Source organism: Quercus lobata, chromosome 1 (genome assembly GCF_001633185.2).
Source record: "Quercus lobata isolate SW786 chromosome 1, ValleyOak3.0 Primary Assembly, whole genome shotgun sequence".
In the NCBI taxonomy this organism is placed as follows: domain Eukaryota; kingdom Viridiplantae; phylum Streptophyta; class Magnoliopsida; order Fagales; family Fagaceae; genus Quercus; species Quercus lobata.
Genome location: NC_044904.1, coordinates 11,781,933 through 11,806,822, shown reverse-complemented (window position 1 = coordinate 11,806,822; position 24,890 = coordinate 11,781,933). Strand labels below are relative to the sequence as shown.

The 24,890-nt window shown below is 34.2% G+C and overlaps 2 protein-coding genes and 1 non-coding gene across 4 annotated transcripts; 2 read left to right on the top strand and 1 right to left on the bottom strand.

Moving 5' to 3' along the window:
• The first annotated feature begins 1,089 nt into the window (after positions 1-1,089).
• LOC115978462 (F-box protein At2g27310-like) lies at positions 1,090-2,378 on the top strand. The gene has a single exon (XM_031100446.1). It carries the CDS (start codon positions 1,221-1,223, stop codon positions 2,247-2,249), a length of 1,029 nt encoding a protein of 342 aa, XP_030956306.1. The 5' UTR covers positions 1,090-1,220; the 3' UTR covers positions 2,250-2,378.
• Positions 2,379-16,398: 14,020 nt separating this feature from the next.
• Positions 16,399-21,005, top strand: LOC115978918 (photosystem I subunit O). 2 transcript variants are annotated; one of them, XM_031100845.1, is made up of 4 exons: positions 16,399-16,578; positions 19,046-19,118; positions 19,246-19,425; positions 20,667-21,005. In XM_031100845.1, exons 1-4 carry the CDS (start codon positions 16,482-16,484, stop codon positions 20,761-20,763), a joined length of 447 nt encoding a protein of 148 aa, XP_030956705.1. In that variant the 5' UTR covers positions 16,399-16,481; the 3' UTR covers positions 20,764-21,005. The 2 variants fall into 2 exon arrangements, with proteins under 2 accessions (XP_030956705.1, XP_030956696.1); XM_031100836.1 differs by having other exon boundaries at positions 16,404-16,578; positions 19,243-19,425.
• TRNAQ-CUG lies at positions 20,416-20,487 on the bottom strand. The gene has a single exon. It is a non-coding gene; the product is annotated as a tRNA-Gln (tRNA).
• Positions 21,006-24,890: the final 3,885 nt, after the last annotated feature.

Genomic DNA, 24,890 nt, shown 5'->3' with positions numbered 1-24,890 from the left:
GATCCAAACTTAGACCGTGTAAACTATGGTTGAAGAAAAAAAAAAGTGTTCATTAAATAAAAATTTCTGAAAGCAATCGAGTACTTTTAGAATGTGTTCTATTTTCTCCTAATGGAGTGCACACACACACACATATATATATATGTAGGGTCACGATTCGTGGCGGACTGTAACAGTGTCGGGTTCGCACGTAAAACGACCCTAACAATATCATTTGTAGAGCGTGGGTTTGAAAGGGTAGGCCTTGATTGATAAGCGGTGGGTTTTTCAGGGGGTTCATACAAGGTTAAATGATCGTCACCCCTAGAGTACTTCTCATGGAGGTGGGCTGGGAGGCTCTCGTTTCTTGGCCATTTTTTCCCAGCCCCTTCCCAAGATTACTTAGTTTTCCTTTTATACTCGCCTGTATCCATTTATCCTTCATCCACGTGTAGGGTCAATCTTTCCAAGGCTGATACTTGTCCCATCAGTCTATCCCCCAAAGTCATTGGGGGTGGTTGTAAAAGCCAAAGAATGTGGCCCTGTCGGGTTCAGAACATTAAATGATAATAACAGCAGCTTTCCCCGGATATTTTAGATCTTTTTTCCGAGTTTCAGTTTTATACCATTTTTACCCTTCTTTACGAGGGGGAACTTTGGGTCTGCCGAGGACTGAACTACCCTCGACGGTACCCAAAGTCTATTTTGTTGAACTTGGGCCATAATCCTCCTCGGCTTGGCCCATAAATCATTTACGCCCTACAATATATATATATATATATATTTAGAATCTAATTGAATTTAGGTACTTTGATTTTTGCATCCAATAATTTATTTGTCACAAAAATTAAAAACTTAGATAGATACATAGCAAAAAACTGAACTCTAATTTATAGAATTTAATTAGATTTGAAGTCTTTCGATTTTTATCATTAATAATTTACTTAGCACAAAATTAAATAAAACCCGTGCCGCAAAATTGAATAACCAATAAGTCATAGAAAGCATGCAACTAACGAAGTGAAGTGGATGTTTCATTGTTTCTTTAACTAACAATATTAGATAGACATGAGAACACCTAAGAAAAAAAAGATAGATATGAAAACACGGTGTGGACCGTTTAACATTGCTTTGTCACTCTCTCTCTCTCTCTATAAAAGCCTCCATATCCACCTTTCTCTTTGTCACTACCTCTTAACTTTGAATTTAGCTCTAAAAGACCTTTTTCCCGGTTGACCCTCATGGAACCTGGCACAACCACAATCACGACCGTCGATCATGATCACGATCACGATAACGGCGGTGGCACTGCAATCTCAGACGTCCATCAGGACGTCATCAAGACCCACATCCTCACTAGGCTCGACGGCGCCACCCTCGCCTCCGCCTCCTGCGCCTCTTCCCACTTGCACGCTCTCTCCACCGAAGAACAGCTCTGGCGGGAAATCTGCTCCTCCACGTGGCCTTCCATCGACCACCCACGTGTCCACCACGTCATCTCCTCGTTCCCTGGTGCTTACCGTTCTTTTTTCTCCGACTCATTCCCACTCCTCCACCACCGCTCTCCGCCGAAGCAGCATCATCATTATCTCGCCGAGATAATCTCAGCCGTTGATGTTCACTACAAGGAGAGTCTCATTTTCTCGAAGGTCCAAGAGAACGAGACCAAGTCCGATTGGTTTCTCTGCTCGCCGTTTCGGTTCGACTTGCTTGGACAGAAAGAGTCGGTTCAGACACCGATACGACACGTCGGAGAGGACCAAGCCTGGCTGGACCACCTCGAGGAGAACCTGAAGCTAAGCTGGATCCTTATCGACCCGACCCGAAACAGAGCCGTGAACGTCTCGAGCCGGAGCCCCGTCTCGGTCCAGCACCACTGGCTGACCGGAGACGTGCAGCTCCGGTACTCGACGGTCGTCTCCGGCGGCGAGGACTCGTCGGAGCTAGTCCACTGCGCGGTGGTGGTCACGTGTGAGGGAAAGGTGGGAGGGGAGATGCACGTGCGGGAAGTGAGCATGCAAGTGGAGGACTTGGAGGGGAAGCATTTGAACGGGAAGGACAGTTTGGTAATTTTACAAGGGGCGATGGAAAGTGGGAAGAGGAAGAAGGAGAGGAAAGGGGAAGGGAAAGAGAGGTTCGAAGAGTTTCTGAAAATGAAGGGAGAGAGAAAGGAAAGAAAGCAGAGGAGAGAGAGAGCGTTGGACATGGCTTGCATTGCCACTGGACTCACTATTTTCGTGGCTTTCTGGTCGTTTATTTTGTTCAGATAGAGCGAAAACTAAATTAACCGCGCGCTACCGTTAAAGTTGGTTGTTCTTACCGTTGATATTATTGGTAAGGAAAACAGAGGAAACGGAGATAATTAAAACCATAAAATAGGTTTTTATTTTTTATTCTTTTGAATCAAAAAGTTAAAATTGAACTTATCAAAAAAAAAAAAAGTTAAAATTGAAATAAGATGGAAATATGTAGTTTAGGGATTATTTCCTTGATATTCATCACAAATTTTTTTATTTTATTTTTTATCATGATAAAATGTAATATGTTATATGTGGGATATATGATACACGTGGATGTGGTGTTTTTATCACCATTATATATCATAGTTTAATGCTCCTTTTTTATTGGCTTCTTATTGTAAAGTATTTATTCATTAGCAATTGGATTGTTAAACTAGTATCCAGAACATCCTCTCTCAACCCAAAAGATATAGTAACTAAGATAAACGAGCCTTATATCCACAACCAAATTCAAAATATTAGACATACAAGCTTGGCTGGTGAGAGGTCTGAAAATCCAAATCAATCTAGTTTTGCTACAATGTTAATAACTCAAACCCAAAGCCTTAAAGTCAGCACTATATTAGTTTATCTATTATAGTGTTTTTAAAGGTCTGTTTGGATACCGCTTATTGCTGAAAACTGAAAATATTGTAGTAAAATAATTTTTAAATGTGTGAATAGTACCGTAGGACCTAATTTTAAAGAAAAATTTGCTGAAAAAAGGTACTTGCGTGTCCCGTAAACAGTGCACGGGATCCACATGTTTAAAACGCAGCCGCAGACGTGGCGGATTTCATTGCAATCCAAACTCACTAACTTTCTATAATAGATTAATTGCACCACTATATTTATGACTTTGACATTGCTTGTTTTGGAGTCAAATTCTGTGTTGGATAAGTTTTGGAGTCAGAGAGAAGGTGATAATATTGTTTATAGTCTAACTCGATATATTTTACATATCTCAGATTTTGTTGTGTGGATGTTCCACTACAAATTTCTTCAGTAGTTTTGGTTGATTTAGTCACTTTCATTTAATATAAGCTACGCTGTCTTTTTCTTATTAAAAAAAAATTATGTGTCAGACAAGTTTTGGTAAATAGATTTTTTTTGTATTCTTAGTATGCGTTTGGGTAGAAATTATTCTACCTTGCGTCTTCATTTCTGGCGTTTCACACCTTTTTTTTTTTTTTTAATTGAGAAGCACGTGAACACAAACCTGCCAGTGGGTCCTGTGCACTGTTCACAGAACCCACAAACATATTTTTTAAACAACTTTTTCATTAAAAATGGGTCACACGGTATTATTCACATATATAAAAATTATTTTACTATAGTGTTTTTAGTTTTCAATAAAATAAACTGCATCTAAATAGACCCTTAATTTTTAGGGAGGGAAAAAGGGTAGGTGTGAGAATCATCTTAACAAGAACCCATTGGCGTGGTAAATAGATTAGAAGAGAAAAAAAAGAAAAAATAACAAATAAATGTTAGAAAGGGCGGCTGCAGACTGGTCAACACTTTGACTTTGAATATATATATATATATATATATATATATTTTTTGGGAAAAAAGAGTTTGAATAAGTTAGAACCGTTTAGTAGAGAAGTTTGAGTAATATTATTTTTATTTTTTTGAAATATGGGTGTGTGAAAAAGTGTAAAAATGTTGTTTAAAAACTGAAAATATGTTGCTAAAATGCTCTACCAAATATAAGTCTGCTTATAGATGCTCAAAATTTACAAGTTACCTTTTTTTTTTTTTTTTTGATATAATTTACAAGTTACCTTTGGCCACTAGTGGTTGTGAGCTTTTAGCTTCTCCTTATCTTCTAGTGCATGAATATTTGGCTATTTGGATTTGCTGTTTTCATAATTCATAACTCTGTTTCCAGCACTCAACTCAAAATATGTGGATCTCAAGAAAAAAAAAACTCTGTTTGGATTTTTTTTTAGTTTTTGTTTCCATCACTCAATTCTCTGATTTTTGAGTGATAAGTTATGAAAACTGAAAACATATTTTAGGTATTCTAAAACTTAGTTTTCAATGGCATTTCCGTAATTAAACTCACATACCCGGCCGCAATGTTTGACAAACGGATTGAATTTTTATTTTTTATATTTTTTTGGTGAAACCTAGCCGTAATGTTTGACAAACGGACTTTTTTTTTTTTTTTTTTTTTGGTGTGTGTGTGTGTGAAACCCAGCCACAACTTTTGAAGTTGAAAAATGGGTGATGAGTTAAGGTGCCAAATGGGGGGTTTGGGAAATTGGAGTATTTTAAGTGATAAGTGATGAAAATTGAGTAATTTTTTTTTTCTTTTTCAATTGACAAAGAAAATAATATCTGCAACTTTCACACGAAGATAGAAATTTTAAGTTGTAGAAGAGAAAACTAATGTAGTGTTGGTGTAAGAAAAAAAAATTGCCTTCAAATTTTATAGTCCCTATGATTTGAGCATATTTTTCAATAAATTCTTGAAAATTAAAAAAAGAATATCAATCAAGTGCCTTAGTTTATAGTTTTGTGTCGATCTCATATAACTATACACAATGAAATCTGATGACACCACATATAATTTATGATTTGGTCACAAACCATGACATGATACGAGATAGCATTTGTATTATTGAGTGTCATTTTCTTAGTCAAAATTCACTTATTATGTATAGGTATAAAAAAGAAATAAGGTAGAGATTGAAGAGAAGCTGCATAATTAGGGCAACTATCCCTAATTACAATAATCAAGATTAAAAGTTTTCTTTTTTTAATTTTTAACCTCAACTATTAAAAGCAATTACATTGGGTGCTCAATTCCTAAAGATATTATTGGTTTATGACCAAATACCAATTAATATATAGCAGTCACGAAAAAAAGAAAAAAAAGAAAAAAGGACAGTGGCCTCGTCTACACTCTACAAACATGATTTTTTCTTGAAATGAATGTGAAAAGAAGTTTGAATATTTTAAGACTTAATCTGGGGTCCACGATGCGATGAACTCTCCCCCGTGACTCCTTTTTCCAGGCCTTGTGGAAAAAAGCTCACCCACGGACCCACCGCCCACACACCTAACTTCCATTCTTCCAAGTCTTGTTGGTATCACTTTTAAATTTCAATCATAGGCATTAGCATGTGTAAATAAAAACCTTGTTTGAGAATATTTTGACAATCTTTTTGTGAACTTTTCTTTTTCTTGATTAGCCAAAACCTGCTTCTCAAAAAAAAAAAAAAAAAAAAAAAAAAAAGATTAGCCAAAACCTGTACAATGAAAGTAAGATATTCTTCCACGCAGTACTGATCAAATAATGGTGAACCAGACTCTGTATCATTTGTGAATTGCCCACTAAAGCCAAAAAGGCAAAAACATCGCAGGGTACAGTTTACTGCAACTGGGTCCAAGATTAAAAATAAAAAATTAACCTGACAAAAACGTGAACATCGGGTGAAGATATAAAGCTTTGAAATTATTGCAAGAATCTTCGTCAATAATGATGATATGGAGTATGGACCCCAACATTCTATGCAAATTTCCATATATAGTTAGTGAATTAGAGCATCCACAGCAGTGGAGTTAAATTTTTAACAATTTAGTTCCATCAAAAGCTATTTTATTTATTTTACCTACATACATACTACAGCAGTGGATCTATTTTAACTTTCAATAAAATAAAATAATATAACCATCATAATAAAATAATATTTCTATTACAATAAAATAATACATCACAACCAAAAAAAAAAAAAAAAAAAAACCCACAAACGGATCATCACCATATTTCACAACCACCGCCGGCCAATAACAACCACCCACAAAAACCTTTCAGCCAGCCACTTCTACCTCCACCACCACTCCACTACAACCACAACTCACGGCAAAAAATAAATAAAATAAAAATGAAACCACCACCAACACAGCCATAACCATAGCCCAACACAGGCCACGACAACCACAGCCACAGCTACCAAACTACCACCAACACAGCCAACAAACCACCATTTCAACCACAATCCACGGTCACAACCAAACCCAAAAAAAATAAATCAAACACCAAAAAACCATACATCTCTCGCCGTGCTTTAGTTTCCGTTTACGCTTCGATCTCATCGCTCTACCCGTACATCTCTCTTTCGGCTTGGGACTTGGGGTTTGGGATGGCGAGTTGGGTCGGCGAAATGGGTGACGAGCTGGGTCGGCGAAAGGGGTGGCGATGGCGAGCTGGGTCGGCGAAATGGGTGGCGAGCTGGGTCGGCGAAAGGGGTGGCGAGCTTTGCCGACCCAGGTCGCCATCCCTTTCGCCGACCCAGCTCGCCACCCCTTTCGCCACCCCTTTTGTTTACGCCATCGGCGATCACGCAAAAAGAACAGAGAAATGATATTGAAGAGATAGAGAAGGAAGAGAGAGGGCTGAGAGTTAGAGTCTGACGAAAAGAAAGAGACGGAGAGGGAGAAAAAAAGATGGATTATTTTAATTGGAAGAGTGAGAAAAGTTAAATAAAATAGTATTATTTTTTTTAGCTTTGTGCTACAGTGCACATCTATTTATAGATGTGCACTGTAGCTGAACATCTAAAATTTTTGCTTTTGCCTCCACTGCTGCAGTGTAGTTTTTAGGGGTAGTGGAGCTAAAATATACCAATATACCTATATAGCACCACTGCTGTGAATGCTCTAAGGGATCTCGTGCAATATCTAGAGTATTGTATAAGTTGTAATTCACCTCATTTGTTTCGCAAATTATTTTTAGTTTTTTAATTTTTACTTTGTACTTTTTATAAGGTTTTTCTTAATTTTTTTTAATTAATGGTTGAGATTAATAGTTGCGAAAAGCAACTCTCAATTTCAGCTATTAAAAGCAATTGCATCAAGTGCAATACCCTTACTAAGGGTATTGCACCTGATCTCAATCCATAGCTTGCAATACCGTGTGTCTAACCGGGTGCAATTCACTTATTTCCTTCACAAATTTTTTTTACTTTTTACTTTTTTATTTTTATTTTAAAAAAATTTTCTTAATATTTTTTAATCAATCTCAACCATTGATAGTAATTGCATCAAGTGCAATCAGGACCGGCTGAACTATAGATGTAATTGATGCAATCGTTTAAGGCCCCCAAATAAAAAAAGGCCCCCATTTGTTAAAAAAAATTATAATATATATATATATATATGTAGGGCCAGAGAATTTGTGATCCCGACCCACTTTATATTAAGGCCCAAGGCCCACGCCGAGGAGAGGCGTTGCCGAGGTCATGCAACGGAAGTCCAAATGGCCTAGAGATATAGCCAAGGACGATTCTGTCCTTGGCATCCCAAAGCGCTCCTAGAAGAAAGGGCGAGTACGGTATAGGAGCGGTTTAAGGAAAAGCTAAACACCTCTACATTGATGGGGAAAGGACCCCTAAACAGTATGGCGACAAAGGACAAGGGAAAGGCTGCCATTACTGCAATTAAGTACTCTGCGCCTGATAGAGCAATACTTTTCAGCTTTTACAACCACCCCTGTAAAAATGTGTTCCCTCCTAGATCGAGGGTTTTACATGGAGTCGCTACTTATTTAATTTAAAAAGGAAAAACAAGAAAACCTTTAATGAAAAATACTTTTGTTGTATTAATGTATATGACAATTTACATCGAATTTTGTAACAAAAATTTACAATGCTTTTTATCCTAGGTATAATCTAAGAAAAATAAATTACATTGTTTTATTTCCTAGTTACATTCTAAAAAAGGTAAAATTTTATATACAAAAACATTGTCTAGAACCCTTGATCTTGGTTCGGAGGCTAATTTACGAGATGGGAAGGGATTAAGCACCCATCTCGCCTCGTAAAACCGGTCTTCTAGGTTAAGGTGGCCAATGTCATGTCATGTCAAACAAATACAAAGAATATGTCATATAAACATGTGATTTGCAGTAAGTGTAAATAAATATATGTTAGGGGAATTTGACATAAAGAGAAAAAAAAAAAAAAAACTTGTTAGATAACAAAAAATGAAGGTAATGGCATGTTCATCCAAGAGATCAATATAAATAAAGAACTCCTAGCCTAGACATGTTCATCTAAGCATGTGAGGGAAAACAAAATTGTCATGTTATTTGTCATCAACATAATTGCAAAGAGAAGCAAATAAAAATAAAACCTTTAAGTATATTTGATCATCCAAGCAATTATGAAGAGAAGTAAAGGAAAAAACCCTAGACATGTTTATCTAGACAAAATCAAAATACTTTGACATGTTTGTTCAAGCATTAAAAAAGTAAAACAACTACCTAGACATGTTCATCTAAGTATTAAAGAGAAAGTTGTGTTTTAGCCTAGAAGTGCTCATCTAAGCATTCAAAAGAAAATTGTGTATTGGCCTAGAAATGTTCATCTAAGCATGTAAGAGAAAACCAATAAAACATATAGGCATGTTCATCCAAGCATAGCATAAAAGAAGTTAATAATGATTTGTAAGCATTTATTCTAGCATGTATAAAGAATTAAAAAAAAAAAATTTAGCTACTTACCAGCATAAATTAAAAGGGGAACTGATCACTAAAAGGGCTAGGGAGAAAGGAATGAAGTACTAAACTACAACCAAGGTAAGAACAATGGTTGTTCAATAGTTTTTCTTTTCTGCTTTCTCGCTAGCTCTCTAGAGGGAATTCGGGGTCCAGAAGATAGAAGAGGTCTTCTCTATTTATAGGCGAAGGGATGGCTTAGCTTTAAAGCTAGGTTATTAGCTTTCTTCTGAAGCTAAGGGAGGAGATAACCTGTTTAAATGAGCTGGGGACGGATTTAGTGTTGATCCCCATTCAAATTTTGAAATGATGCTGCACCTGCTTCGTATTTTGGCTCTAATTTTCCGTTCAAAATTCCAATTGATTCAAGATGGGTGTTTTTTGAAAGGAAATTCAATTATCTACAACTTTTTCAGAAATAGAGAAAGCCAAATTTCAATGTTATCCATGCCAAAAATGTGTTTCAAATTGCTACTGAAAATAGTAACGTCTTTTGAGCATTTTTGAATTTTTTCATAGGCTGTATCTGTTTCTTTACCCAATTTATTTTTCAAAAATATTTCTTCTGAAGCAGAGGGAAAGGATAAGTATATTAGATAGGCTTGAACAGATTTGATGTTGAACTCATTTGAAATTTTGAGAGAAAATTGAAGATAATGCTGAATTTGTGTTATCTTCTGCACCTGTTTCGTATTTTGGCCATAACTCGCTGCTTAAAATTCCAATCGATTCGGGATTGATGTTTTTGGAAAGGAAATTTAATTCTCTACAACTTTTATAGAAATAGAGAAATCCAAATTTCAACGTTTTTCTGACCAAAAATGCGATTCAAGTTACTGCTGAAGATAATGACGTTTTTTGAGCATTTTTCTGTTTTTTTGAATTTTTCATAGATCATATCTCCAGGATTTAAAAAAAAAAAAAGAAAAAAAAAAGAGCAGATAAGATGCCATAAAGAAAAACATTTTTTATTATTTCTTTTAAAAAAAAGAAATAAAATGAAATCCAATCAAAAATCATACTTAATTAATTTCAAATTAATTATTGTGAGAACCAATCAAAATTAAGTGTTTAGAATAGAATGTGATCAAACCCATTGTATAGGCGAGCCATGATCATTGAAAGTTGTTTGTATGATAACTTTTGATCAGGTGGTCCGATCAAAATCTATGACATACCATTATGATCGTTAGAATATCAAGATTTGTTTTGTATCACAAATTTAAAGATCTACCGGTTGGTTAAATGCAAGTTGTAAAATGGGGTGTCTACAACCCCCAACCACTTTGGGTATGGGCTGATAGGATAAGTATCAGCCCTAGAAAGCTGAACCTACACGTGGACGTTGGAGGGAGGGTAAAGGCTAGTATAAAAAGAGAAGGAAGCAATCTAGAAAGAGAGGTAGGGACTAGGGCCAAGAACCAAAGCCACCCAGGCCGTGCCGAGGAGAACATCTTCTTGGGCAATCACAGTTCATCTCTGTACGATCATCATGAACACCACGACTGACTACTGTCCAATAATCAAGGCCTAGCCTTTTATCCTACTCTCTACAAATTTTATTGTTCGGGCCTTTTAACGTTCGAACCCAATAAATCAATTTGGGGTCGTTACAAATTGAGTCCTTACAATATATATATATATTTTAATTACAAAAAAAAAAATTAAGTACTTTTATTGGTAAATAAAATATATTAAAAAGATAACATTGTATCATAAAATGCAGAATACTGCACAATAACCGTGTACAGTACAGAATACTACACATAACTTGATAAGACAAGACTGCACAGTATTATGTGCACGGTGCAGTCTTGTTCACAAGGCCCAACACATCACAAGGGCTATTGGCCTAAGCTAAGTTGGCCCCCACTGGCCCCACAATGAATAAGTTATCACATCTGTTTTTTTTTTTTTTTAATACAAACTTTTACTTTATCAATTATTATAAATTATCACACCAATTAATCATTTGATGTATATCAACTTATTTGTATTATAATGATACTAATTTATTGAATCATATAATAAATTAATTTTTATATGTGCAATTTTAGACTTTGAAGTTTTTTAAAAAATCCACTTAAAATCCACTTTGGGTATGGGCTGATAGGATAAGTATCAGCCCTAGAAAACTGAACCTACACGTGGACGTTGGAGGGAGGGTAAAGGCTAGTATAAAAAGAGAAGGAAGCAATCTAGAAAGAGAGGTAGGGACTAGGGCCAAGAACCAGAGCCACCCAGGCCGTGCCGAGGAGAACATCTTCTTGGGCAATCACAGTTCATCTCTGTACGATCATCGTGAACACCACGACTGACTACTGTCCAATAATCAAGGCCTAGCCTTTTATCCTACTCTCTACAAATTTTATTGTTCGGGCCTTTTAACGTTCGAACCCAATAAATCAATTTGGGGTCGTTACAAATTGAGTCCTTACAATATATATATATATTTTAATTACAAAAAAAAAATTAAGTACTTTTATTGGTAAATAAAATATATTAAAAAGATAACATTGTATCATAAAATGCAGAATACTGCACAATAACCGTGTACAGTACAAAATACTACACATAACTTGATAAGACAAGACTGCACAGTATTATGTGCACGGTGCAGTCTTGTTCACAAGGCCCAACACATCACAAGGGCTATTGGCCTAAGCTAAGTTGGCCCCCACTGGCCCCACAATGAATAAGTTATCACATCTGTTTTTTTTTTTTTTAATACAAACTTTTACTTTATCAATTATTATAAATTATCACACCAATTAATCATTTGATGTATATCAACTTATTTGTATTATAATGATACTAATTTATTGAATCATATAATAAATTAATTTTTATATGTGCAAGTTTAGACTTTGAAGTTTTTTAAAAAATCCACTTAAAATTTTCGCTTAAGGCCCCCAAAATTGTTGAGCCAACCCTGGGTACAATACCTAATCTCAATCTGTCTAATGTATCTTGGGTTTGTCCCTGTAACACCCTACTTTATTGGTACAAATTTTACCATAACTTGACATGTAGCGAGTGGTGAGTTGTGAGTAATGAAAGTATGAATACACTATTTGACCTTCATCATTTACAACTTACATGTAGCGAGTTGTGGCAAAATTTGTAAGATTTGTTGTGTCCCTAGAATTTTCCGTTGGTAAAGCTAGTAAACTTGGTCATTGTGAGTGGTGTGAACTGAGAAATAAAAGATAGTGTTGTCAATTCGAGATGACCAATCTCTTGATCTTGAGAGAAGAAATAGACAATTTTGGTTAATTTTCTTCTTAATTCTCTTTAATGCATTTAACATACATAAATAGCTAAGGATGAGATAACCTCATCAACAAATCCTAAAACAAAAGAGCTAATCCTATCCTAAAACATATGAATTAAATTGAATACAAATAAATAACAATACTATTTATTTTATCACTAAAATAAATTTAAATAATTTATTCAACGCTTGGGTCATAACAGTGAGCTTGTTTCGTTATAAACGACTCTCTCTTAACGAACACAAGTACATAACACTCTCTTGCTTTTATTAACTAGGCTAAATTACAAATTACAACATTTAATTTTGCTTATTTTTAATTTAATTTGTTAAACATATATATGATTTTCCAAATGATCCAAATCAATTGTAGGTACAAGTACTTGTAAACAAAAAAATTAACAAAAAGTTAATTTATAGTTAGTCTATGGTTCTTTAGTATTTAAAACCTATATTGGGTTTATTATAAATTAGTCCTTGACGGTAAATATATAACCGGCTAAGAGCTTTTCATCCAGGACTAAGTAAACCTCCACTCATCAATCAATTACCCACGATCAGTCAACAACATTAACATATAGTCTTTCAAGGTTTTTTTTTTTTTTTTGAAGAGGAAAACATCCTCAATATTCATTAAATGGAACTGGAATCAAGATACAAAGCTTCAATCGCAGGGGGAGGGGATTCCTCCATCCAGATAAGCTCATGTGTTACATTCTTGGCATTAATTTTCATTCATTCATTTTTTTTTTTAATTGTAATCCTTTCGTTCACCTTCATCCAATATGCATCTTTAAGTACACCAAAACAATGTTGTTGTTGTTGTTGTTGTTGTTTTTTTTTTTTTTTTTTTTTTTTTTTTTTTTTTTTTTTTTAATTTAAATAATTCAATAGTTACAATAATGACAGAAGAAATATTTGCACTATGGTTATCTTCATAAGTGAGAGCAGATAATACCACTAAGCTACAAAACTCTTAGCTTAATTGATGACTTTTATTTGCTAAATAATTTTACAATAAGAATAAAAGAGGATGAATTGGGCTTTAACAACCTCTCATTTGAACGTAAAGTACTGAAGTAAGAAGGTCTGAACAAAGATAGGCTCGGTCTTAAAACAAACAGAAGCTCATTGAGCAAGAATGCAATATTATGGACGTTCAGAAATATATGTTGTAGATTGTGATATGGAAGGATAGAAGTGAGTTTGTGTTTTAAGGCTTGTCAGTTTACAAATTTTTAACATGTACATAAAGTAGCCAAACCCGAATAAATAAAATAATTAAAAGAATTTGTAGATGACTCTAGAACAAAAAATTCTAAGGTACTTTCGGAGCATGGAGAATGGTGCTACCTCCTTCTAGCTTCGAGGGTATTTAATAATTAGAGAGAGATTTTTATTAAAATAAGAATGAATGTACTAAATTAAAACTCATGGAAGTTATTTTTATAAAAATACATGTTTTATGAAAAAGAATTATTCTTAAAAAGTCATTTTCAGAAAAATTGTCAATTCAAATGGGGAGTCATAAATCAAATCGAGAGGTGCTACGTCCACAACATTTTTACAACATTTTCACAACAAATCATAGGTGGTTAATTGTTATTGGTTCAAATTTAAACCTAACACCAAGATTACTTTTTTACCCTAACAATAACAACCTACCACTTAGGATTTGTTGTAAAAATGTTGTGAATATATCATTTCTCAAATCTTAAAGGTATATAAATTAAAAGCCTGAATCATAAAAGCTTGCTCTTAACTTGGTCACAAACTCTTTCAGCACACTCTAAGACCACATTATTTATTATTATTATTATTATTGTGGGGATGCAAAAACTGGCCCCGTGGAGTCCTTCACAGAATCATACTCAAATTATTCAAATAACCAACAAATAAGTAAATAACAAGGAAAAATGTTTCACAATGGGAAACTCAAGCAATTGATTTCTCTAAACTCGAACATTACAATAGATAACTCTCACGTTCCCGCGGTGTTATCTTTACTCTCTCTCTCTCTGACTGATTTTTCTTATTTATATTCATTTTTATCCTCTTTTTTCAGATCCTTTTTCTTTTGCCTCTCCTCTCTCTTTTATAGCTTCAATCCTTATTCTTATCACTACAGCTATTTTATTGCCTGCCAGAGCCTCAGGGATATTTTTCTCAACCTTATCGGATTCCTCCCCTCCCTTATCTTGGAACTCTAGCTTTTGGGGGTTGTTTGTACTATTCAGATTGTCTTACTTATATTTAATGCGGTAGAGAGGTAAGGTAAGAGCCCCATCATTAATGCGGAGGTAAAGATTTTCAATCTTCTTGCATGTTCCGGAACTTTTCCGTGGTTCCAGGAATCTCCTAAAAATCACACATGGATTACATGTGCACCATACCTCGGGTAAGTTGGTACCGTACCTTTTCCACGGGAACAGATCTCCTATGTCACTCATTTTTTCCGTAATACTTGGGATGTCCTAGCTTTCCTCTTTTCATAGTTTATTACCCATTAAGCCTTCCTTTAAAAACATAGGCCAAGCCCAATTCTTTCCCGTGGCCCAATTGCTTCTTGGGCTTTAGGCCCGAAAGGTTACTATTCCACTGCCCACAATTATTATTATTATTATTATTATCAATTTCTTTGACACAAAATTCAAATTTTTGATTGATTACAAAAACATTCCAACAACAATTGAGGCATAACAAAATGTCATCTTTTTTGGGGCTTTATCTTCCAATCTAGGAACTCCTCTGGATTTATGAGAGGGTTCAAGACATTAGCAGAATCACCCTTAAGGATGATATTGGAACACTTAGCAAAGAAAGCATTTTAAACCCTGAAAATTGTTGCCTGTGTTTCACCACACAAAACGTCTCGGTCAAGAACAAAGCCAATCCATGTTAGGGCCCATATTTGGAACAAAATATCTATTTATGAACTTTTTCTTGATGGGCTGGTTACGCGGCCCATCTATTATTGGACACGCAAAGCTCACATATATCCAAACTAAAGTAAGAAGATAAAAACGTTCTACATTAAGACGTAATCTGAGTACAATAATTTAAGGTATATGTTTTTAGATTCAAATTAATTGCAATCCTCTCCCCGCACCACCACCCCCCCCCCCCCCCCCCCCCCCCCCCCCCCCCCCCCCCCCCCCCCCCCCCCCCAACACAAAAAAAAAAAAGCATTTTCATTTGGACTGTCTCATTTGGAACTAGAATTTCCTTAAAGTATGAATATCATATATTATATAATAAAATTTGGGTTTAAAAACCGTGGTTGCACCAAGTTGCAATTTTTTAGATAAGAACAAACAATTTATTTATTCTCATCAACTATCATTAGTGTTTTTCTCCCCTCCCCCCCCTCCCAAAAAAAAAAAAAACTATGGCTAGTGTTTTAAAAACATGCAATCTACATTTCATACAATTCTTTGTTTTTTTTTTTTTTTTTTTTCCTTCGGTTTTTTACATTTTCAATGGCTTAATTTTTCTTCTCAATATATTATTTTCTATCCTATTTGATTTTTACATTTTGTTGATAATATTTTGATAGACACTATAGTATATAAATTTTTTTTTTTATCCTATTTGATTTTACTTTTTGTTTATCCTAGTTGATTTTACTTTTTGTTGATATGTTATTAACATTCTTTTTAATATAAGGCTCTTTTTTTTTTTCCTTATCCAACCTACGTTCTAGGATTTGAAATGAAATGACCAGAGTAGCATCAAACTCTCTATTTTGCCTCTAACTTCTCAACAACAAAACCACCTAGCTTTCAAGATTCCCACTTGCAATTATAGAAGATTTTTTTTTTTTTAAAATTTTAATAATCGGACTTAGAATAGGTACTAGTCTCTACCCAAACTTTTATTTTTCCATTCTTAACACCGAAGTGGAACCAAATGGATGGAATAGACCAAAGTGGACTGAATGAACCGAAATGGACCAAAATAGACCATAATGGACCGAATTGGACCAAAACCGCAAATTTCTACTAAATTGTTAACCCTTTAATGGGCCACAAAGCATTGCCAACTTACACGATCCGAAGTTCAATCAAACAACAGGCTTAGGGCTTAGCCCAATATTAGTATCAGTATCACAATCACTATCAAAAAATCAAAACAGAGCAAAGTATGGATAAGCCCTTCTCAATTCAACTCAACATGTTCTCACTCGCACACTGGCACGTGAACATCTCATTCCCTGAGTATCATCAGTATAAGATCAAACACAGACCCCAGTTTATCCATACAACTCTAACGTGGCACAATGTCATTGAACTATATCCCATCCACGCAATCTATGAGCCACAAAATCTCCATCACATTTGAGAAAAGCCTAACCCCCACCACTATTACCAAATTACAGTATTTCATTTCTGACTCAGTCACTATCCTCTAGCTCAAGCATCAGCAGAAGCAGATAAGAAAAATGGCTGCAACCGTATCAACCGTCATAGGCTTGGGCAGCTCCTCATTGTCATCACCTTCTCGGGTCTCTGCACCTAAGCCAACATCCCTCACTTCAGGTTCTCCTCAAAACCTCTTTAAATTACATTATGTTTGGAGAACAACAAGAACCGTAAAAACATTTTTTTTTTTTTCAGATTTACATGATGAAACATAAGAACATGAAACATTTACATGCCAAAAACCTTTGTAATTACAATCTTATAAATTATGCCAGCAATTATTATTATTAGTTTAAGAAGCATGGAGACTTCATTTAGAGTGCGTAACAGTGTTATATTAGTGTCGCACAAGACATTTTATGTTATAATTTTTAAGAAATTGTTTGTGTTACCGTGTCGCGACTGTATGTTATAATTTTTAAGAAATTGTTTGTGTTACCATGTCGCAATTGTGTTCATCTCTGTACCTGTATTTGTGTTTATGTCTATGTCTTTACCTGTGTCCGGATCTGTGTCTGTGCTTCCTAACTATCAGTATTAACTAGATGATATCCCGCGCAATGCGCGGACTACTTTACAATTTTATTTAAAATCATTTTTATGTATATTAAAATCTACATATAATACTTAATACTTATTTTGTTGTATAATATTTATGTTTGCTCACAATATTGTTAAATACTTTGAAACTTGATTTTTTTTTTAATTCATAATTTATTTTAAAAAATTGTATAACATTGTAAGATTATAATGTATTATAATATTTACCGTTAAGATTTTATTTTTCAAACTAATTAAATGATTTTGAAATCTACAAATAAGGATTCAAAATATAAAATACTTTTATATCCTAAAATTACATAAATTTAAGCAACCTACCAAACATTTTCTCAATCGCTCTATTCTCACAACTAAATATAGAGACCTTGGTCATAAACACCCAATTAATTATCTCAATGGAATTAAGGAAATCATTTGTAAGTATCAACATAAAGAGAATGTGATTAAACAAAGATAAATTTGCTAAAAACATTTGTAAGGACTCGATTCGTAATGACTCCAAACTGATGTCAAACTGATGTTGGGTTCATACGTTAAAAGGCCCAAACAATATAATTTATAAAGCGTGGGTTTGAAAGGCTAGGCCTTGGTCACCGAACGATAGTTGGTCATGGTGTTCATGCAAAATTAAACCATGTTCGTTCGAGGTGTCTTTCTCCTCCATACGGTCTGGGAGGCTCTGGGTCTTGGCCTTTATTCCCAGCCCTTTCTCTGGATTGCTTACTTTTCCTTTTATATTGGCCTGTACCCCTTATCCAATGTCCACGTGTGGGTTCGACTTTCCAGGACTGATACTTGTTCCATCAGCCCATACCCAGAGTGGTTGGGGGTGGTTGTAAAAGCTGAAGAGTATGGTCCTGTCAGGTGCAGAGTGCTTTATTGCAGTACTAGCAGCCTTTTACTTGGGTCGCTCCTGCACTGTACTCGCCCTTTCTTTTAGGAGCGCTTTGGGATGCCGAGGACAAAATCGTCCTCGGCTATATCCATAGGTCATTTGGACTTTCATTGTACGTCCTCGGCAATGCCTCTCCTCGGCTCGGGCCTTGGGCCTTAATATAAAATGGGCCGGGATCATAAATTCTCTAACCCCACAACATTCATTTATCAAAATGCAATTGACTTTAGTTGGACTTCTGTATCCTTTAAAAAAAAGTGAAAAATACTTTTAAATCACCATTGCTTTTTGTTTTTACCACTATCGCTACATACAAAGAAACCTCAAATTATGAATTCTAACACAAAATAAAAAATAAAATAAAAATAACTTCATAAATAATCAATTAGAATGTTTCTTTTTCTCTTTCTTTAGTTCTAAAATAAAATACATTTATAACTTTCCCAAACCAAAATCTCAAACACCTAAAGACTCCAAGCGAATCATAGCCTTCACAAAATCTATAATGTCTGACTTCAACATCAAAACTATAAGCTACCATCATTGAATAAAAAACGCAAGCCCCCTTCCTTGGTCATAGCCTGCTCATATGAGTTACAATCAAATGATACTGCAACGTTAGAGTTATGTAGGTATCATTGAAAGGTTGAAGCTAAATGACATCATTTTTTTCTAAGTGTATTTGAGATAGAATGATATGAAAGGCTATGAACATGTGTATATAAAGGAGTAAAAGTGAAAATGATGAATGGAAATGCAAAGAGTATTTTGTGTGTGCGAGAGATAGAAGGTCTTGAAACATTGAACCAAATGAAATAAATAGTAGCCTTAAAACATTGAATACAAAATGTAACAAAAATTAGTCTTGAAACATTGAACTAAAGGAAATAAAGAGTCTTCACTTTTAAATTTGTTCTTATCTCTAATATGGTTTAAGGGTATCTCAATTCTCTTCATAAAGTGCACTACATGGTAGGACCTCATGCTCTCTCGCATGAGGTCTCTGTTTTATATATATATATATATATATTGATTGATTAATTGATTGATATTGATATTGATGATTGATAATTAATATATTGATTATTATTTTTTTTTGTTGATTTGTTTTTAATGTTATTTCATAAGGCTTTTTGAAGTCTACTGTGACGGTGAGAAACCCTCTGAAGCAGGCACGTGCCTCGGGAGGAAAGTATACATGGTAAGTAGTAGCAGTGAACTTGTGTTTGTATTGGTTTTATGTGATGATGGGAATCAATATATAGAGTAATATATGTGACTGATATGGTTATGGTTTGCTCGTGTGTGGACTTGTTGGGAAAAAGTAGTTTCCAGAGAGATTGGCTGCGCAGGGATTTTAATGTGATTGGATTTGGGTTAATAGGGTGGTTAGCACCATCCAGCATCCCTGCAATCGATGGTAAGAGTTTGACTGGCCTCTTCTTCGAAAGCATAGGAGCTGAGCTCGCTCACTTCCCCACTCCTCCTGCTCTCACTTCTCAGTTTTGGTAAGTACCATACTGCCTTTTTTTTTTTTTTTTAAACTAAAGTAACGATCATTACACACTGTATGCACACACATGAAAACATGATTCACACTCACACATAAGAAAAACACTATTTCACGTACTTGTGTATATGGCTGTATGCAACAATAATTAACATTTTAACTAAAATTTTGAATTTAATTTCAGTATATAATTGAAAAGAAAAATTGGGATAAATTAATTTTTATTTGGTAACATACTAACATATCTACATACAAGAAGAACAGAAGTTCAAGATCATTCACCTATTTCCCAGTGAGTTTTTTTTTTTTTTTTTTTTAATTGAAATTTAATGTACAAGTGAATGGCAATTTTAATTTAATAATTATAGTGAAGTATAACTGTATAAGTGAATGGCAGCAATGTTTTGCAAAACGGTCATCCTTCTTATATTCGATTCCTTAGACCGATTCAAGCAAAGTATCACACACCTACAATGTACCAGATAAACACACATTAATTGGGTATGCCGTATATAATAGTTCTTACCATACCATTATGATAAAGGGCTGAATCTAGATTGATTACCTTTTTTTTTTTTGGAAAACAATCTAGATTGATTACTAAGTTTGATTTTAGAACAAGCTTTGTGTAGCTATTTCTGTGTAGACTTGTTTAGTTTGCTGAAAGGCAATATTACAAATAGCTGAGGAGACTTAATCCAAAAAAAAGAAGAAAAAAACACTTTATAATATATCCCAATGTGCAATGAAACTCGAAAAAAAACTTCAGAGAGAGATTTTCCCTCAACGGGCCAGAGTTTAGAAGAGTATTGTTTATTTTATTTTTTTTTTATTTGGGCAGAAGAGCTAATGCTTATATTTAATCGGGGGAGCAATAGCAAGCCCAATTGAATGCAAACAGTACTATTGAAGTCGTTGGGCTAATAGCCGAAGCTGATTAGGAAGCCCAATTGATTCTAAAAAAAATGAAAAGAAAAAGTAAAAAAGAAGGTCCCACCGAGATTTGAACTCGGGTTACTGGATTCAGAGTCCAATGTCCTGACCACTAGACCATGGGACCATTGCTTGTTAGTCTGTCTTCCAACGTAGTATATATTTTAAACTCTTTCCATGGGACCATTGCCGTTAAAGCCATTAATAGACAATATGTTCCTCGTTAACTTTATTCAATACCCTTTTTTAGTTTTTTTAATGTTTCATAGACTTGGGTCTTTTTTTAAAATTTATTTCTATGACCAGGTTGTGGTTGGTTACATGGCACCTGGGACTGTTCATCTGCCTTACTTTTGGGCAAATTGGGTTCAAGGGAAGGACCGAAGACTACTTTGAAAAATAGTTTCTTTTGACTCTCTCTCTCTCTACTCTCAATTGTGTCTCTTCTCATCTCTTGTATTTATTATGATTCCTACTTCCTTTTCTCTTTCTTCTACCTGTTTATAAGAAAAACTGTCTATTTATTTCTTTCAACGTAGTTTAATATTTGTACCTCCATGTTGTGCCTAGCTGCGAAGTAAAAACAAAAAGTTGTGTATCTGTGTTTCCTAATTAATTCCATTTCCCGCTCATTCTATTTTGAAATCCCATTAAGAATTTTCTTTTCTTTTTTTTCTTTTTGTTTTTTTTTTTGGTGTGAAAATTTACAGAGAAGGATGATTGATAATACCAAAGAAAAACACCAGAAAAAACCAATACTTTACTTTGAATGACATTTACTCCAATCATGTCTAAGGATTTTGGAAACTGTCCTCATTTGAACAAAAGGATGTACAATGGGAGCAAAGAAAAAGTTGTTAATTTGAACTTAAGTATTCCCCACACCCCCACCACCCCTGAGTCCCTGACTTGAGTATATACCTTGGAGCAAAGAAAAAGTTGCTCTTTTAAAAGCTTCATGCATGTCCAATAAATTGGGATGAAGCAGCAAGAGCAAATGAGAAACCAACGTCTAGCACACATTATCAGCCAGCGGGAACTATCATAAATTGGAAAATGGATCTAAATGCAGAGCTAATATAATTTCAAGACAGTTTGATTCCATTTGTGAAGAGATAGCTTAATAGCTAGCACTAGGTCCAAACATTTTATAGTTCAAATTGTGTTTTATAAGTTTTATAAATTTACGTGTCAATATATATATCCCAATGTAACCAAACTGTGTATGATTAAAAAAATTAAGAAATTTATGTTATTATATTATTGACGTAGTACCAATTACGTTGTTTAATCAATTTGTTTTGTGGTAAAATTAGGAATTGTTTTAGTTGTAGTAAATTTTGGAATTGTTTTAGCATACTATAGTAAAACCACTATTGCATGTTTCATTGCTTCACAATAATGAAGCTACTTGTAACTAGTAAGAAATCCCATTGTCTTCTTTGTTTAACTTTAGCTTCCACAAGAAAGAGGTAGCATGATAATGATACCACTTAGCCACTAACTTGGTTGAAACATTCAGCAGTCACATATTGACTAGTCAAGCTCTTTCATGACCACATTTTTCCTACGAGTAATTATTAGGTACTTCCGAAACATAGTAGAACCTTTTTCCTCCCACATTTATGAATTATTATAAATTCTATTAATTAAATTCATGTAAGTTCGTTATAAATATGAAATGAGTAAATATCACATAACTGCATTATGAGAATACCTAATAATTTTCTTTTACAAAATATCACATAATTACATTGCAAGAATACCTAATAATTTTCTTTCACATTCATGAAAAAAAGGTTATTTATGAAAAAAAAAAAAGCGTTTTTTCTCCCACATTTATGAATTATGATGGATTCTACAAATCAAATTCACGATAAAGTAAAGTCCGTTATAAATGTGAAATGAGTAAACATCAAATTTTTGTATTTCGAAAATACTTAATAATTTTATTTTACAAAAGGAAAATCCATCCCTATAACTTACAAGGAAATAGATCCAAACACACGAAAGATCACAACTTTTTCTCCTTTTAGCTATAGCATTGAAATGCATGGTGCGAAAGATTTCAACTTTTTTCTCCTTTTAGCCATTGCATTGAAACACATGGTTTGCAAAGTGAGCGAAACAATAGAGGGAACCCAAAATCCAAGTGATCCATGGACCACCATCATTTGGAAAAAGAGATAAATATATAGAGCACTGAATATGATGGGCCATGTGGTTCTCACAGGTGGGGCCTTTAAAATCTAACAGGACGTAGGTGTTTTTATAAAGACTTTGGAAAGGATCCAAATCCAGCGAAGATATATCCCTACGATTTTTACGAATCCCATACCATTGAGCCGTTAGCGAAAGGCCCCACCCTCGTGCAAACTGATTGATTGATTGATTGTTTCAAGGGGTGCGATGTACTGTCATGGATGGGAAGGATGCTCCACAATTATTATTTCGTACTTAAAAAAAAACTTCTCCAACCCTATATTTTGTAGGCACCGCCCTCCCCCCCTCTCTTTTCTACTATTTCCCTCATACCCTACACATTCATTTATTGTAGATAGAGTAATACCAAATTTTTTTTGTTCATAATCTTTTTTACAGTGAAATGTAATTGAACTATTGAAGCACCTTTCCCTCTTACTCTTTTTCTCTTACCCCCCAAAAAAAAGAAAAGAGATTGGATTAGTAGTGCCCTGTTACTCCCCTTCCTTCTTCGAGATGGAGAAAACTCATATGGGATGAAAGTGAGACAAGTCAAGAATAGGACAAGTTAGAGGTATTTTAGTATCTTTAATAAGGTGGTTTTGTTAGTCATAAGATAGTGATAAGAGAGATATAGGAGGGATGATTGTAAGAGTGCTGAAAGAGAGAGAAACAATTGTGTTTATGGATGGTAATAGAATATATATATATATATATATATATGGGTTAAGTTCAAATTACACTACTCAATCACTTGTTATTGAATTCATATTTTGAAAATCTCTTCGTTAGATTACATGTTCTATATGTTTTTAATATGCATGCCAGTTTTTATACCAATTAAATGTTATTTACTATTTAATCCATAAACTCATATTTTATGCAACATTTTAAACTACAAAAATTTAAATTTAAAATTTCCTCAATCTTTTTTTTTGAATTTAAACAAGTGATTGATATCATGACTATTGATATTTGATCACCTTGAAATTTTGTAAATATGAAGAATATACAGAAATAATGTAATCCAACAGTTGATTTGTCAAAATTCGCATCCAATTAAAAAATATTGAGTGGTATAACATTACTTAGAGTTACACCTAGTATAACTTGAATCCAACCTTCTATATATATATGTGTGTGTGTGTATGTGTATGTATGTATGTATGTATGTATATATAGACTATAGAAAGAGTAAATTATATAAATTTTTTTATATATATATATATATACACACACACACAAAAACATTAAGGATAGTGTGGGACAAGTAAAACCAACAATGGATGGACTGAGTGAGAAATTTTGGCCATTCATAATCAGTTTTGTGTGGCTTCTTTTTCTCCACTGAGACCTTTTGGAAGAACTTATTTTTATTGAAATTTTTTTAAAAAAATTTATTAATATTGTCACACAAGAATTTGAAAGTCTACATTTATCAACATCATTAATGTAATGGCACACATTAACCATCAATTTAAAAAAAAATTATGAAAAATTGAAAAAGTTATCAAATTAGTTAGTTACTGTGGGTACTTGCCCCGCTATTAAGCAGTGTTTGTCCGCTTTAGGGAGCCAAGCCCTCACAGACTTGTCACGAAGGGGTGGGAGTCCAGGATCTTCACCATTTTTGGCTTTACACCTTTGTCCCACATCGCCTATGTAACCCTCCCACTCATGCTTTATATGCTCTTGGAGCTTGTATGAGTGTACCACTACTACACATGCACATGCGTAGTAGTGGTACACTCATGCAAGCTCCAAGGGCATATAAAGCATGAGTGGGAGGGTTACATAGACAATGTGGGACAAAGGTGTAAAACCAAAAATGGTGAAGGTGAAGATCCTGGACTCTCACCCCTTCGTGACAAGTCCATGAGGGCTTGGCTCCCCAAAGAGGGCAAACAATGCTTAATGGCAGGACAAGTACTCATAATTACTTTTTCATTTTTTTATAAAAAGTTTTTTAAAATAGTTTACTAACATATACCCTTGGTCACATATTAATAAAACTCATTGTAATATATATATATATATATATATATAAACTCTGCCATATCCTATTTACGGATGATATAGAGAATTTGAGATACTTTTATTTTGGTCATCTAAATACGAAGATTATCATTAATTGATATTGTTTTTCACCCAAAAAATAAAAAATCATTAATTGATATAGTACATCCATACCGACATGCCCTTGAATGAAATTTGGCTCTTCTTGCTCACGTCAAAAGACTCAAAACTCTTTACATCTTTTTATAGTACTTGATTCTTTCTTATATAAATGAAATACCTAACCCTTTCTTATATAAATGAATTACCTAA